General features: G+C 41.9%; 1 protein-coding gene across 1 annotated transcript in view; it reads left to right on the top strand.

Annotated features, from left to right (window-relative positions):
• The window catches only part of Dnah8 (dynein axonemal heavy chain 8), a 211,128-nt gene that overhangs the window by 157,935 nt on the left and 35,124 nt on the right, over positions 1–18,069 (top strand). The window contains exons 83-86 of the mRNA XM_051187064.1: positions 1,147–1,299; positions 2,033–2,188; positions 12,057–12,173; positions 15,294–15,395. Coding sequence (XP_051043021.1) covers positions 1,147–1,299; positions 2,033–2,188; positions 12,057–12,173; positions 15,294–15,395 — 528 coding nt within the window. The remainder of the gene's footprint in view (positions 1–1,146; positions 1,300–2,032; positions 2,189–12,056; positions 12,174–15,293; positions 15,396–18,069) is intronic.

The following is an 18,069-nucleotide window of genomic DNA, read 5'->3' as shown; positions in this document are numbered from 1 at the left end:
TTTGGGCAAAAGCAATCTATTTTTTTGTTTGTTTGTTTCAGTGAGTGGAAAAACTTTTAATTTAAATAGTATATTTACCTTAACCTTCTTTGGGATGATAGTTTTTGAAACTTCCACTGTTTCTCACAATGTATTGATAATGACATTATCAGAAAGAAAACAACAACAAAAAATAGAAGTGTGGCTGTAATGTGACCCTGGGAACCCCAGATTTCAAACATCTGATGTTATTGAATGCTGATTAAAGGATCAGGAAGTGCTGGGTCCCTTATGCTGAATTCCATCTTCTAGGTAACTCACCATAAGCCCAATGCATCCTCTTTGCTATTTAAGCTAGCCTAGACTCAGATTTTTTTCCTTCCAGTTTAAGTCAGGTTTTAAATACCTTATCATGCATTCACTGCATTTAACAGTTTGTAGAGTAGTTATCTAGTCTACTGTAGTTACATCTAAATATTAAAATGTTGACTTAATGGTCACACTGATTCATACCTATGGTTTTATTACTTGGGGGTCAGAAGAAGGAGACTGGAGAGTTCAAGACTAGCCTAGGCTACACAGTGAGTTCAAGGCTATCCTGAACTGTAGAGCCAGGCACTGAGTCAACAAATGAGTGGACAGCCTTGTTTTCACAGGGGAGTGACTTACTATTGTAAGTGCTATATTTAACCATTTAGGTGGAGCTTACTTAATAAAACATGTTTTAACAAACAATATGATTTAGAACTTGGCTATCAAATGCCACTACATACATTACCTCTGACTTCCAGAAGGTGACAAGCACTTTTCCAAATGACTATGAAGCTGTCTTCTTAGTCTGAGGCGGAGTGGATTCTGACATACCTTAGGCAAGCCTGTGCAAGTTACCAACCTTACCATTAGATGGCGCACACACTCAAGTTTTCATTTCTAATCTCTGAGGAGCCAGGGGTGCGGAATGCAATGTTAGTCACTTGACTTCAAGTTACCAAATTGGACCAGGAACAGATGGCAGTGTATATATATATCAATATATATGTATTTTTTAATTGGTAAATAAAACAATAATCTGTAAGTAAATTTATTTTTGAAGTGGTGTATTTTGTTTTGGTAAAATAATCCACAAGATATAAGAAGTAAATATGGATTCTTTGCTTTTGGATACAGGGTGGTTGGGTATTACTGCAAAACTGTCACCTTGGTCTAGAATTCATGGATGAATTACTAGAGACATTATTGATCACGGAAACTATGGAGGACTCTTTCCGAGTATGGATAACCACTGAACCCCATGACCGATTTCCAATTACGTTACTCCAGGTTTGTTACCGAGAGTTACTCATGATTGATGGTACTGAAGGGTGGATGGGAAGGCCAAGATGGTTCCTTGAATAAAAGTGCTTGCCACCAAGCCTGAAAACCTGAGTTTTATCTTCAGGACCCATGTGGTAGAAGGAAAGAACAGACTCCTACAAGTTCTCCTTTGTCCTCCACATGTGTATTGTGACATATGCTTGGCCACCCTAAGAATAAATAAATAAATGTCATAACATTTTTAAATGAGGGAACACAGCAGGGTACACTAATCTTGACTGTAGTCATCAGACTTATATAGTATTTCCACAAGAGAATTCTAAGGCCATATTAATTTTTGGGGTTTGTTTTCTAATCAATGTAATCGGCTTTACTCTGTTGAATTCCAGGCCACAAACTCTGTGCTATCAGCATGTTGTTACCTAACATACCATGATTTACCTTTTGTTAACTAATTGATTTATTTTATGTGTATGGTTGTTTTGACTGTATTTATGTATGTGTGCTACATGCATGTAGTGCCCTTGAAGATCAGAAGAGGACACTAGATCCCTTAGGGTTGCAGATATAGACAATTGTATGCTGCCATGTGGGTACTGGGAACTGAACCAGGGTCCTCTGCAAGAGCAGCCAGTGTTCTTAATCACAGAGCCATTTCTCCAGCCCCCATACCATGATTTCAATTGCATTCTTTACAGTAAGTACTTTGTAAGAGTAACACAACTGCTTCTCATGACAGACTTCTCTCAAGTTCACAAATGAACCACCACAAGGCGTGCGGGCAGGCTTGAAAAGGACATTTGCTGGAATCAACCAAGACCTCCTGGACATCAGTAACTTACCCATGTGGAAGCCCATGCTCTACACAGTGGCATTTCTGCACTCTACTGTGCAGGTAACCTGGAAAAGTGTTCATTGCTAGGGGGTGCTAATGAGTTGGTGTAGCCACCATGGGGGAGAGCTCCTGGGAGGGTGGCATCAGCTTGCATCCCCTCACTTCCTGACATTCCACCCCACCTGGCTTAGTATGTCTTTGTCACAGACTCCACCTGAAACCCCACTGTGGGATTATGTACTTCTTGGAAACAGAGGCTTTGCCTTTGATATTGTCTACTCATTCTTCTGCTGTCATAGCATTCTGAGGTCACGTTCACAGTGCCTTTTTTTAACTAAAGTTTCTTGTCCTGCCAGGTCCAACCACTTCAGCCCAAAATGAACACACAGAGACTTTTATTAATTATAAAACTGTTGGCTAATGGCTAGGGATTCTTACTTGCTAGCTCTGTCTCGATTATTAACCCATTTCTATTAATCTGAGTATTTCCACATGGTCTTATCTTACTGGGGAAGGGCCGGCACCTATTCTTCCTTTCTTTACTACATGGCTTCTCTTTCTGGTCTCTCCCTGCCTACATTTCCCAGAATCCTCTCTCCTAGTCTTGCTCATCTTCCTGCTTCTATTGGCCAAACAGTGTTTTATTAAAATCAACCAATAAGAGAAACATATATACAGAAGGACATCCCCCATAAGTGCCTTAGTCATTTTTTTAGGACTATGAGAATTACCTGAGGGAAACAGTTTAATGGGGAGGTATTTACTTTGGTTTAGGGTTGCAGATGACTCTATAACTTGATATCAAGACAAGGAAGACACATTGGTGTAAGGAGCATGTGGCAGAAGTTGATCATCTCATGGTGGCCTGAAAACAAAAATTGAGACAGAATTCTGCCACAGAACAGATTCAAATTCAAATTTTGTACCCTTGAGGGATCTACTTCCTGAAACCCAGCCCCAAAGTTTATACCACCTCCAAAAATGGCACTGCCAACTGGACACTCAGCCTTCAACACATGAGCCTGTGGGGTGGGGTGGCATTTTCTACTCCAATCATAACATGAGCACAGTAAATATTTGTACAATGAACAAGAGTAATTATTAAGAGCAAAACTTGGTCTTGGAAGTACCTGGGTTGGCCAAGAACTTTATCCACACCCTCTCTGATAGTAACAACCACTGCTTTTCAAGATAAGGTTGCCACCACTTTCAAAATGAGGCAACTGCCATGGGGAGATGGCTTAGTCAGCCCTGTGCTTGCCTTGCAAGCTTAAGGACCTGAGTTCAACACCCCTCCCAGAACCTATGTATAAAGAGTTGGGCATGGTGCCACATATTTTTAATCTCAGTGCTGGGGAGGAAGAGACAAACAGATCCTTGGCATTTATCAGTCATCAGCCAGCCAGCCTAGACTACTTGGTGAGTTCCAGGCCAGTTAAAGACTGTCTTAAAAACAAACAAACGAAAAAAAGGTAGACAGTGCCTCAGTATCAACTCTCAAGGGTTGTCTCCTGGCTTTCATGTACACAGATGCACTCATGCATGCATTCATGTACACATACAAACACACACATGTACACACACACACACACACACACACACACACACACACAAAATAAGGCAGTTGAGTCTAAGAGAGCCTTTGTCATCCGTGGTAGATCTGGGGTGTCCTGGCTATGATGGACAATTTAGTCTCTAGTTCTTAGTAGTTGACATGGGGAGGGGTAACCACAGTCCCTGCCCTGTCAGGCTGTGCCAATGGCTTTCATAAACTAATTGCTTCTGTTAACTGCTACTAATTACTTATTTTGATTATTAATTGCTTATGTTGTGACTTAATTATTTTATAGCTACTGAGAAACTTACTTGTAGAATTATTTTACCTCTCTCCTTTTATGTATGTATTCATTGTTAGAAAATGTCATGCCTTTAATTCACACAGGATATTCCTTGGTTTCACAGGGGCACAAGGGGGTTTCTTCCTGTGCCTCTCTTTCTTGGAGATGGCTTGGGAAAAAAGACAAAATGAGCCCTTGGCCATGTCCTGTCAGGTATATTTCAGCTGTGCCCAGGTGAAGAGCACAAGTTCCTTCATCTCCCCCAAGGAAGTAGGGGAATCTATAATTTCCCACCCAGGAATTGCTGCTTTCCCCTGGATCATTGTCCCTACCACCACACTGGGTCCTGTGCAGCCACCAGAGAGGGCAGTGGATGTTTCTCTGTCTCCTGAGTCTGGGAGAGTGCACATTGGCTTGCATGCTTTGTGGATAGTTGTTTTTTACTAAGCTCCTCCGTGGCTTTTGGATCGTAAATTATAGCTTTACAGAGACCCAATTCACGCAGTCGTATCTGAGGATTGTTCACCTTATCATGCTCTAGTTCAAATACCGTGTGACCCTGCTATTTGATCCCCATTGATATTTCTGATTATTCCCAGTCACAGTGACTCAACTCTTCCACCAAGCTTGCCCTGGAGAGTGGCCTTGGGGAGGGACTTTTCTGTGTGCCAACCCCTGTTTTTAGTGGGTTGCTTGAGTGCTGAACAGATGAGTCCAAAGCCTATGATCCAGTTGGGCCAAACTGCTTGCAGTAAACAAGATGCATGTTTAGGTTAAAACAGAGAAGGAAAAAAAAAAAAAAAAAAAAAAAAAAAACAACCCAACATTTCTACTTCCGGGGCTGGGAAGCTAATAGTGGAATGTCAATATGAAAAAAGATTGAGGGTCTGGCAAAATGGCTCCAGTGGATAAAGGCCTTGCTACTATCCCTGACTACCAGAATTCCATCCTTGGAGCACATGGTGGAAGGAGAGAACCAACTCCTAAAAGTTGGCCTCTGACCTCTACCTTCAAAAGTTATGCTATGCCATTCTGTACATATACATGCACTCATGCACACACTCGCGCACACACACACACACACACACACACACACACACACACACAGAGAGAGAGAGAGAGAGAGAGAGAGAGAGAGAGAGAGAGAACATAAAACAAAATAAAATGACTTTTTAAAAATTGAGAACTCAGTCTATGCAGTGCTTGCTACCCAGGCATGAAGACCGGAGTTTGATCCTGGAAAACCCATTTGAAAAATTCTGGCAAGGCCACATGTTCCTGCAACCCAACACAGTGAGGTGGGAGGGGTGAGGGTGGAAGGGAAGAGAGGTACAGATAGGAAGCTCTCTGAGCTCCCTGGCCAGCCAATCTAGTCAAATTGGCGGGTTCAAGGTTTAATGAGAGGCCCTGTCTTAAAACAAAATGAGCAAGTGTGCTTTTAGGTTGTGCGTGGTGTGTGTATGTGTGTGTTTGTGTGTGTATGTGTGCATGCACAAAGGTGTACAGGTGCCTGGGGAGGTCAGAAGAGGGCATCAGATGTCTTAGAGTTGTGAGCCAACTGCCATCAGTGTGAGTGCTGGGAACTGAACTCTGGTTCCCTGGAAGAGCAGCATGAGCTCTTAACTTCTGAGACCTCTATCTCTCATCTACACATGCACACATTCACACACATGCTCACACATGCGCACATACACCCACACACACCACGCACGCATGCACCACACACATATCCATGAATCATAAGTGTAAAAGATACCTGGGTTCTGATGCACACAGGAAAGCTTGAGATGTAACTTCTCAAAGGGGCTGTGGCTGATATGGAGATGATGAAAATGAAGATGAAGCCAAGCTTGGAGGGCAAGAAGACTCCATTTTTGTTTAAGAATTTCCAATATGACTCTGATATACAACAGAAATTGAGGATGATGCTGGCCAAACAGCCACTGCATTTAAGGGAGGCATCTGCTGCCAGTTTTACAACCTACCCATGTTTGGGTTCCTCCCCTCGTCCTCATGCTTGGCTCACAGAGTCCCTAGCAACTGAGACTTTTCTAGTGGGTTATCCACAGAATGCTACAGCCATTCTGCTCCTGGACTGGGATAACAAGCCCCTGAAGGATTCTGGGATCTCCAGAGTCCTGCAATGGTAGTTGTAAATGTGGCTTTTTTTTTTTTTTTTTTAAATCTGAGCCCTTAAAGTAATTTAAACATCATATAAACACAGTCATCACCAAGGCCTAGGAAATGCCACCATCAATACATTCTCATCCAAGAAAGTGCTCACCTCCTCTGTGCTTTGGTCTGTCTAATTAAAGTCTTGACAAAACACCTCTCTTCAAACTTAAGAGTGCACGTAAAAGTCCTTGCTTTGGCAAGCATGCTTAGAAGGCCCTCATTTAAATATTTCTGAGCAATTACAACAACACAATACAAGTTCCTCTTTCACATTCCCCTGTCATCATGGCTCCTACCGGTCCTGACCACTTTTGTGCAGATTGGATCTACATTTTATTGTATACTTTATTTCCCTATGTTACTAGGTCTGGTAGTTAACCACAGCTAGTAAAGTGCATCGAGCTGCACATAAAATCAGGGTGAGCCTCAGCACCATTAAAATGACTGTTGAGCATTCTCTTCACCATCAAGCTCAGGACATTTCCATATTTCATTGGTAGTTACACTTTGTGTATTCCTCCGGTGGGGGGAGTCTACAAAGTGCTGCCATGCAAGCTTGAGGACCTGGGCTTAGACTCCAGAACTCCTGTCAAATGCTAGCTGTGGCAGCCCATATCTGTAATTCCAGAGCTGGGGAAGCCAAGACAGGTGGATCTCTGGGGCGTGTTGGCCAGCCCATCTAGCCCAGTCAGGTTCAGTGAGAGACCCTATCTCAGAAAATAATATTGAGAGTAATACAGAAAGACATGCAGCTCTGATTTCTACACACACACACACATACACACACACACACACACACACACACACACACACACACACACACACACGAGAAACTAGATTGTTCAAACTGTGTGTGGAATACTCTGGCCCTTCTGAAATCATCCCATTCATGCTAACCAATCTCTCTGAGTGGGGGAGCTTTGTGTTCAAATCTGTCTACACCTCAATCTGAAGGAAGCGAGACTGGGGGCCCTGCTGCTCCCAGAGCTTACCCTCGAACACGGTAGGACCTTCTGCCCTCCATCCTTTCCACAGAATACGTTGTGCTTCTTTATTTCCCCCATGCCTTCACCAAACCTGCAGGCCTCTCGTCTGCTTTCACACAACAGCCTCATTTTGGCTGTGAACCGGAGGCCCAGGGTCCAGTGTCTGTTTTTTTGGGTTTTTTCCCCCCTCAGACTTATCACCCTAGTAATTCAGCAGCTAATTGCCTTTGCTGTCACATTGTCCTTTTCTTGTTTCTGTGTCTTATTTTTTCAACTAGATGGAGACTTCCTGAGAACACATGTATTCTAATGTTTTTCTGTTGTACTAATAAGACCTTGGCCCAGGGCTTCCAAACTACTAATTGGACTGAAGAGACAGAACATCCTAATTAAACCTCAATATCTCCTACATTTAAGATTCCAAATGAGCTCCCAGGCCCCAATGTTTTCATAAGTCCAGTATGTATGTATGTATGTATGTATGTTTATATGTGTGTGTATATATATATGTATATATATACATATATATACACACATATAAACATACATACATACATACATACATTTTATATATATATATATATATATATACACATACATACATACATCTCCTCTTTTCTTCTTTTTTGGTGCTTTTTAATTACATTTTTGTTTATTTATGGGAGGGCAGCTCACATAAGGGCAGAGAACAGCTTCAGGGAGCCAGTTCTGTCCCCACCCCAACCCACCCCCATGTGGTTTTCCAGGGTCAGCTTAAGTCATCAAGGCTTTGGAGTGCATGTTTATCTGCTGAGACATTTCTCTGGGCCTCATTCTTTCTTTTCCTTTATTGTCATTTAGAGAGCTCAGTGGATGGGTGGATACATGTACAGACAGACATAAGAACTTGAGATTACTTTTTGTGAAGGAAAAAAAAAGCATCCGCTAAGATTTTTGTCTTCTTTTAAAAAACATTTTCCCCAAAATAAACTCTTTGACTTCAGTGAGCCAACTTAAAAAGAGATTTTTTAAATGAAAATTGATAAGAAGTGACATGATATGAAGTAAGTTTCAGCATTGGGGCAATTTTTGAAGATTGCATTTTAAGGAACAGCTGAGTTGCCATTGCTCAGTGCAAATAAATGGAAGTGTTTCCATGGAGCCAGCAGAAGTATACCCAGTAATTGCAAAGAAAGAATTACATCTCATTCAGCTCTCTGTCTAATTGAACCTTAAATTTCAAAAATTAAGTCAAATGCTTAGGTAAGAATCACTGTAGATTTTTATTTTTATTTATTTGCAAAAATGGGTAATATTCCCATTTCACTGAGTGACTTATGTTCTGCTGCGTGAAGCTTACACAATGGAAGAAACCATAGCAACAGTTCTCTTGTAGATATCCGAAAGGCTCCATTCCACCTTGGCTCTCTAGAAGAATCTAGAAGAGTCTCACCTCAGTGTTGCCAACATTTACTCAAGAACCTCAAAACTCAGAGTCAGCCTTGGAATTGACTTCACTGGTGGTGGGAGGGTTCCTTCATTAGGACAGTGACTGACCAGTGTGGCTTAGACAACTGTTGAGTCTTTTCACTGTAGGAAGACAAAGATGGAAGACGTTTCCTTAACTGTCAAGCTTCCAAATCTGGTTAAAGGAGCAAATATTTCAACATGAGGCAACAAGATAAACAAACCTACTATCTTGGTTAGTTTTGCTGTCAACTTGACACACTTTGGGGGAAAGAGAACCTCAACGGAAGAATTGTCTGTATCATATTGACCTGTGGGCATGTCCAGGGGGCACTCTCTGATTTCTGGTTGATGTAGGTTCCACTATGGGTAGTACCTATCATTCCTAGGCAGGTGGGTCTGAGTTGTATAAGAGAGTTAGCTAAGAGTGAGCCTGGAAGCAAGTCAATAACTTCATGGTTTTTCTTTTTCCTTGAAGGCTAAATAAAATTCAGTTATGTATATGCCACATTTTCTATTATGCATCCATCTGCTGATGGACCTCTATGCTGTCTCCACTCACTAGCCATTGTGAGGAGAGCAACAGTGAACGTGGATGTACAGGGATATCTGTGGTAGGATACAGAGTTCTTTAGATGAAGCCAGGAGTGGTATGGCTGGCAGATGGTAGTTGTATCTTTAATTTTTCAAGGGCCCTCCATGCTGGTTTCCATAATGGCTCACTAGTTCACACTTCTGCTAGCAGCAAGTATGAGTTCCTCTTTGCCTACATCCTCACCAGAATTTGTTGTCTGATTTCTTGATGATCACCACTCTGAATGGGGGCCTGGGATCTCAAAATAGTTTTAATTTGCCTTGCCCTGGTGGCTAGGGATGTTGAGTTCTTTTTTAAAATACTCACCAGCAATTTGTGTGTGCTTCTTCTTCTTTTGAGATCTGTCTGCTTATTTTAATAGTCCATTGATTAACTGGCAGCATTTCTTTGGTGTTTAATTTTTGTAGTTCTTTATATATTCTATATACTAACCCATCTGAAGCATAGCTGGCAAAAGCTTTCCCCCTTCTGTAGGCTGCCTGTTCAGTCTGCTGGTTTTTCTTTTCCCTGTGTAGAAGCTTTTTTTCTTCCTCCTTTAATCATTTAGTTAAGTGGTGGGGACGAGAGTCACATTAAGATGTGACAAGCTAACCCAAGAAGTGCAGGTCAAGAAGTAACGGGCACACCTTCCCATTTTTGAAGAGGGTTCTGCATCTCTCTCTCTCTCTCTCTCTCTCTCTCTCTCTCTCTCTCTCTCTCTTTTCTTTCCTTCCTTCTTTTTTTCCCCTTCCTCTTATCTCCCAGGATCAGAACAACTGGATCTAAATTAATGCTAATGGTTTCATTAATATTTTTAAAGCATACTGTGAAATTCAGTGATTAAATCTTCTGGCTTGCAGAATTTCTTCTATAACTTGTCCATGATTTTTTTCCTAGCTAATAGATTTCTTTAAAAGGTAGGACTGTGCAGTAAGTGGGGCTTGGGACAGCAGCAGTAACGAGATGGCTGTGTGTGTGTGTGTGTGTGTGTGTGCATGTGTAGAAGGCAGTGGAGAGAAAGAGTTAGTATTTACTCAGAGAAGTAGAATTGCTGTACATGTAGATTCTTAATCTAGACAGTAGTATGGGGCTCCAAAGGATGTGCAAGACTCTTCCTAGAGATTCACATGTGCCAGGCAGATACAGCTGATAGCATAGAAACTGGGCTCCTCTCTATAGCTTTCTGGGTTTATAAGGGCGTGGAATTATTAGGTACACCATTTACTTGCCTTTAACATGGCTTCCAGGACTCTGGGGGCGGAGATGGCTCAAACTTACTTTCCAAGTTTGAAGATCTGGGTCTGACTAGGACTCAATGTAAAGTTCTAGGCATGGGGTTATGTGCTTGTAATCACAACTTGGGAGGTGGAGACAAGAGGATCCCTGGGCCAGCCAATCTAGCCTAATTAGCATAATTGATGATCTCTGGATCAAGGAGAGACCCATCTCTAAGGAAGTAGACAGCCTTCTTGAGGTTGTCCTCTGGCCTCCACTCACACACCCACATGAACATAGACACAGAGGCATCCACAGCTGTCTCCAGACCATCAACAAAGCTCCATCCTCAGCACTGGGGCCTGTCTGATTACTCACGGGCATCTTGGCAAATTTGAACAGCCATGTTTTCATAGGCATCTTCCAGGTCTCACTCAGTTAGGCAGTGACTGTGGTGTGAAGGTGGAATGAGAATTTTAAGACAGCTGTGTCATGAGTACAATAGAAATTCTTAGTTTTCAAAGATGGAAAAATTACACAGTGAAGCTAGCAGGGAGTCATGTTCGTAAATGCTTGAGTTCTTTGATTCGAAGGATCTCAGCCCTTACATTTGACTTTCCAGACTCTCAGTAGGCTGGCTTAGAACAGCATCAAATCCAACAGGCATTCATTAAGAATCTCCTGCAGTTTCTGGGGGAGTCTTCAGTGGAGACCTAGACAAGTTTTTCTTTGTTTGAGACAGGTCTCATGTAGCCCAGGCAGCCCTTGAACTCACTATGGAGCTGAGGATGACCTTGAACTCCTGATTCTTTCTGTCTCCATCTTCCAACTAAGATTATAGGTTTGTGCCACCATAACAACCTACTAGAGTTAAAAACAAATAAACCACAAAACAACAAAGAAACCCCAAACCCCGACAACTACAACTTGACAAATATTTGGAGATTTGTTTGTAAATCATTAGCTATAGTCATTAAATAGTATTTAATGGTTAATATATCTCAAATTGAATATATTGCTTATTTTTGTTTTTGTTTTGAGACAGGCTGTAGCTCAGGCTAAACTTGAAGTCACAACCTTCCTTTTTTAACCTCCAAAGTGCTGGGACCACCTTGTCCAACTATGGACTATCTTTTAATTTTTTTATTTGTGTTTTAAAGTATTTTTATTGTTGAGAGAGAGAGAGAGAGAGAGAGAGAGAGAGAGAGAGAGAGAGAGTATACACACTCACAAGCTCAAGTTGACCAGATGTTGCAGTAGAATGGAACTCAGGTCATCGCTTGTGGACATACCTTTACCCCACTGAGCCATCTTCCTGACCCCATACTGTTCTCTTCAAACAGTGCCAACCTACCTTAGTGATGCAGCTTTTATTAAACCTCAGTACACTGACAGTAATAGGAGAATTGGCTTGGGTTGTAGTTCTGGGTTACTACAGTGCTTGTCTCTCAAGCTGGAAGGCCCTGAGTTTGACTTCCCAGATCCACAAACACGGATCCATCTACATACAGCATTTGGCACAGTGGTTGGGATCATATTTGGCAGCTAGTGGCTGTCTGTAACTCCCAATGCCAGAAGATCTGACACTCTCACACAGACATACAGGCAAAACACCAATACATGCAAAATAAAGAATAAATAAATCATTTTTTTAAAAAACCTAGTTGACACTGACGTTCTTTGCTGTTTTTAAGGAGCGACGAAAATTTGGTCCTTTGGGATGGAATATTCCCTATGAATTCAATTCTGCTGACTTCTCAGCCAGTGTTCAGTTCATCCAAAACCACCTCGATGAGTGTGATATTAAAAAGGTGAGTGTATTTGTTGAGTCTTTGGTCTGTTTGTTTCCTGGTTTTCCATTACAGCCTGTGACACGGTGAGCTAGCTGATGTCTCCCTGAGAACCTCTTTCGGAGGGAAGGTACTCTAATCAGGTGGTCCACTCACTCTCTCCTCCCTCTAACCAACGCACTCACATTTTGTTTCCCTCCCCTGAAGAGCCTGTCAGTGTAATGATGGAACTCTGTGCTGCAAAATACAATCAAGTCCCTAATGCTACTCATGAGCCCCACAGGGCCCCCATAAGAAGTGGAGTGACCTCAGTCAGGCCGGCCTTATTTGCTTGTCCTCCTGCTAGCCAATCAGGCAGTTCTTTTTTGTCTCAAGTTCCGTCCTTCACGATATATATATATATGCTTACCTATTTACTTATATGTGTGTGTGCATCTGAGTTCCTATAGTGCACCATGTGCATGCAGTGCCCTTGGAAGCCAGAAGAGGGCATCAGATCCCCTGGACCTTGAGTCCTCATGTGGGTGCTGGGGAACCAAACCTGCATCCTCTGCAGGAGCATCAAGTGCTGTAACAGCTGAGCCATCCCTCTATCCTCCCACCCCAGTACCAGAGACTGAACCCACATCTTCACATACACTCAACAAGTGTGTCACCGGACAGGTTCCCAGCCATGGAGTCACTTCTTTTATAATTAACTACATTTATTCATTTGTTTGTGGAGTGAGTGAGTGTGTGTGTGTGTGTGTGTGTGTGTGTGTGTGTGTGTGTGTTGTACATGCATAAGTGTAGTAGGCACTCATGCACCATGGCACACAAATGGAGGCCAGAGGACAATTTCCATGAACTGGTTCCTTCCTTTTAGCATGTGGGTCCTTGTTGTGTCCTGATTTACTCTTTTGGCTTTTTTGGACTCTGGGGGACCTGCCACCCAGCTCCCAAATGAATCACACATGGAGGTTTATTATTTATTATAAATATCTGGATTTAGCTTGGCTTGTATCTTGCCAACTTTTCTTAAATTATCCCATCTATCTTTGGCCTTGGAGCTTTTATCTTTCACTATTCTGGTATACTTTTTCTTTCCTTCTTACTCGGTGTCCGGCCATGTGGCTGGATGGCTGTGTAGCTGGGTGGCTGTGGGCCTGGCCCCTGAAGTCCTCCTCCTTCCTCTCTCATTACAGATCCTCAGATCCTTGTCTCCCAGATAACTCCTCATATTTATCATCTCTGCCTGCCAGCCCCACCCGTTCCTCTCTTGTGCATAAACACATCTTAAAATAATATTCCCCAACAAGTCCTGGGGTTGACACTCAGGTCTTCAGGCTGGGTACCAAGTGCTTTTACATGCTGAACCCCCAAGAACCTAGCTCATTTCTTAATTGTTAGGTTTGAGCATGTAAATAGCAACTAAAAAACTTTTTGGCAGTCCTGAGGATTGAACTTACAACTTGGCACATGCTAGACAGTTTCTCTACCACTGAGCCTTACACCTCCCCAGTGGTCACTTCTGGTAATGGTTACTACTCATCATCATATAGACTTCCCTAGTCTCCATGGTGCTAATGTATGCATTTTTTTGCCTATACCATCACAAAGTTGACATAGAAGTTGTCATCATTGTTGCCATTTAACTGATGAGGGGCTTCCTCGAGGTCCCAGAGCTGGGAGTGCAAGCCCAGTTGTCTCTCTACTCACAGGCTGTGAAGGGTTGGAAATCTACTTTTTCAGGATCATAGGTAAGTCAGTGAGCCTTTCGACCTAGTTCCTCCTCTGTAAAGTAACAGTAGCATCTTTGAGGAACAGGAGAATTAGCATTTTAATGAAAACACAGTGCACAGCGCCTAATAGAGGCTCAATGGATACCACTTTCACTCTGTCCCTCTCTTCCTGCCCATAGTAGGACTGCTAGATTACCATAGACACTGTGGTGGCGGTATGATTCTAGTGAGCCATGATGAATGCTCACCTGGGGTGGACAGAAGTTAGCACCAAACTGTCATTTTCTACTGAAATGACAAAAGGACAGTAAATTAAGACTATGGCAGCAGGATGAAAAATTATGTTGTATGGGTTCATATTCTGCAGTTATTTATTATGTCAGCATATACAAATAATAGCTGCCTTGAAATGGTTGCTTTGAAAGGCAACCAGGCTGAAAAATAAAAGTTTAACCAATAAGTGGATAAAAATAAGAATCCAAAATCCATAAGCATCCTCACTTTCCCTTCATTCCAAATATACTGAGTTGTTTTTTTAATAGCCATGAATAGCAGAATTATATTGCTAGTATAAGATTGCTAAGAAAGTAATGACTGCATCGACGCGGCTTTAGCTTACGGAACGAGGCAGCACAGGATTGCACTGTGGAAAAGTTTTGGGAATAAATACTTTCCTATTTGTTCTCTTACAGATTCTGGAAAAATCTATTGCTAGGAAAGCACATTAAAGATCCCCTTCCTCCATCTTGTTTCTTTCTTCATTAGGCATCGCTCCCCACCCCTCTGTAACAGTGTGGCATTTACTATAATGAATGTTACAGGTGATATAATCACAGAGAGGAAAATGCAGTCACCTTCTCTTCTAATGCTTAACATTGTAGATTTTTCTTTGGTAAACAAACTGGAGTAGTTCCAGCCCCATGGTAGTGAGTTATCCCTATGAGCTAAAGAATAATTTTCAGTGAAGTGATTCAAGTTTCATTCAGCTGCTGTGATAAAAAGCTCTTAATGGAAGAAACTTAGGGGACGAAAGGGTTTACTGAGTTTACACTTGCAGGTCATTGTTTGTCACTGAGGGCTGTCAGGACAGGAACCTGGAGGCAGGACCTGTGGTGTAATACTGCTTCCTGGCTCACTCACCCAGCTCATGCATAGCTGTCTTCCTCGTACAACCTAGGGATACCTATGTACGGAATAGCACCACCTATAGTGGTCCCTCAGAGAAATACCCACAGACTAACTCAATAAAGGCAATTACTCAATTGAGACGCCCCCCCCCTTTCTGGTGCGTCTATCCTGTGTCAAGTTGATGGTTAATGTTAACTAGGACAACAGCCTAGCTAGCATTCCCTTTTCCAGAACTTTCCTATAGTGCCAGACCCCACTGGCAGTGGATAATACTATCTTGTTTTTAATACAGGGTGTGTCATGGAGTACAGTCCGGTACATGATTGGAGAAGTACAGTATGGAGGCAGAGTGACAGATGACTTTGACAAACGACTGCTTAACTGCTTTGCCAGAGTAAGTCACTTTTTGGGAGGAAAATGTGTGGAGATAAATTTCACAGTGTTTTACTTTTTAAAAGTATACATTTCACTTTAAATTATGTGTATGTGCATGTTGCTATGCATGGCTATGTGCATCATGTGAGCACAGGAACCTGTGAGAGCCAGAAGAGGGTGTCAGGTACCCTGGGTCTGGCATTACAGGTGTGTTTGTGTGTGTGTGTGTGTGTGTGTGTGTGTGTGTGTGTGTGTGTATGTGTGTGTGTGAAACCAAACTCCAGTCATCTGTAAGAGCAAGAAGTGCTTTTTACCAGCGAACCTCTCCATCTGTAGAATACTTATTGTTTACAATGGGCATGCTAAATCTGGGGGGTGCAGTGTAAAGAAGGGATGCTTATGAATAGAATTAGCCAAGAATCCCTTATTTCTACCATACTTCCCTCAGGTCCAAGAAATAAACTAACCATCAGCTATCCCATGGGGATCCTAAGGATTCTCATACCCCATCTTCCCATTGCCCTTACTTCATGGTCTCCAGAACCTACCAAGAAAGCACTGGCCATCTCTCTGTGCCTCCTCCTCTTGAGTGAAAGACACAATGTGGCTCCAAGGCTAAAAATAAGAGTTTGGAGGAGTACAATATAATTTCAATGATACCATCTTTTCTGTTAGAATGAACTGTTGAAAATGGATGGAGTGTTAGGGGTTTTCCCATCTTTTCCCAATAAACTACAAATAGATCCCGTGAGTAAATACTTCCTAGAGGATATTATTTATTAGCAATGATGACTTTACCACAAAGGATAAATAACATAAATCAACACCCACTGGACACAAACTCTTCCTAAATCTTTTTATGTATTAAAGAAACAATATTCATTTACCTGAGGGGGAGAAATCATATATGTGAATATTTTGCAGTTATTGGATTCTTTATATTAGGAACTCTGTTAGTAACTCTGCTTCAGCAGATTTTCTCCCTCTAGTCTTCCTCCTTTCTCTCTTCCTTTTCCTCCTCTTTCTGCCCCTCCTCCACTTTCTCCTCTAATTCTTTTTGGTACAACATAATTAAAATCACAACAAACCTCTCTCTTAGAAGCCTGTTCTTTTCTAATGAGAGACAGGAAGGGTCTGGAGGGTAGGGTAGGTGGAGAGGAACTAGGGAGAGTAGAGAGAGGGGAAACTATAATCAGGATATAATGTATGGAGAAACTATACTCAGGATATAATGTATGAGAAATTAATCTATGTTCAACAAAAGGAAGAAAGAAAAGATAAAGAGAGAGAGAGGAGAGAGAGAGAGAGAAAGAGAGAGAGAGAGAGAGAACACAACAAAGCATACAAACTGCTGGAATAGTTTGGTAAACTGGAGGTAGTCCAGATATCCAATTTTTTGTTTTAAACCTTTAAGTTACACATGGAAAATAGCAAGGATGAATAAAGGCAAGGATGAATAAAGGTAGGAACAGCAGTGCTTAGATGTTAGAGACAGATATCCCAGAGTGCAGTCTGTTGATACTGACTGAAAACAAATACCTGAGCAAAATATATGTCAGACCATTTCAAGGAAAGGTCCATAAATATTTAAGTACCAAAATGTGCCTGGTGACATTTTATTATAATTATAATGGGCTGTTTTATTCTGGAAAGAGACTCCGACATGGGCTTCTCTGTTCAAGTTTCCCATTCCTTCCCTGTTCTCCCACATATGACCTGGGCTGAGGCAGTGCCCATCTGCCAGGGCAGTTCCTGGGAAGGCTCTGTACTGTAGCACAGTAGACAGTGCTGCAGCCCGCTGGAGAAGTGCATGCCTGGGACCTGATGGAGAATGAGATGGTGCCTCACAGCATGCTAGGACAGTGAGATATAATGAGTCAGCACGGTGGCTTCTGTGGCTTACCCTCTTGGGACACAAACCAGCAGCTCTTATCTTTTTGCAGCTGCATGACGTGACTGCTGTCTAGACCAGAATCCTGCTCCTGAGTACAGGCTCAAGATATATTCTCAGAACAGATATTATCCATAGCATAATTTGAGGTGTTGCGATGCAACTTTTGTATCCATCATAGGGAAAAAGACTAGTCACTGATGGCGGTATATAACACAGAAGAAATGGTCTATGTGACATCCTGCAGAGACTGTAAAAACATTTGTTCAGCGAAGCTGGAAAAAATATGTAAAATGAGATCTATAAAATAAGCTCTGTATATTTCTCAGGGAGAAATAGATATCCAAGGCCATACATTAAATACAATTAGTCACAGAAAGCAGGAGACTGTAGGTGGATGTCAGAGCTGAATGGAGAAAAACTGAAATAAGAAGGGAACTAATGTGTGAAAATAATAAATACAGTATGTGAAAAACTGATCTCTGTGCCTGAAAGTCAAAGGGAAAATATGTCTTAGTCAATAAACTGTTTTTGAATAATTGTAAAATTACCTAAAATTGGAGAATTTTAAGATTTACTTTTCATTTTTTAAATTATAGGTATATAAGGGGATGGAGAGATGACAGAAACATATTTGAACTATGTCTCAGTCACATAAGAATTGCTGGTCAGAGCACAAGGCTCCCTTTCCTGCCCCCAGTGCAGTGGTTTTCCCCCAGTGACCACAGTTTCTGTCCCACCTGTTCCTGGCCCCACTGAGTTCTCTCCTCTGCATTTAATTTCTTGTTGCCCCATGCTTGTA

The sequence above is a fragment of the Phodopus roborovskii genome, unplaced genomic scaffold (genome assembly GCF_943737965.1).
Source record: "Phodopus roborovskii unplaced genomic scaffold, PHOROB, whole genome shotgun sequence".
Classification (NCBI taxonomy): domain Eukaryota; kingdom Metazoa; phylum Chordata; class Mammalia; order Rodentia; family Cricetidae; genus Phodopus; species Phodopus roborovskii.
Note: the sequence above shows the minus strand (reverse complement) of the source record. Positions and strands in the feature narration are given on the sequence as shown.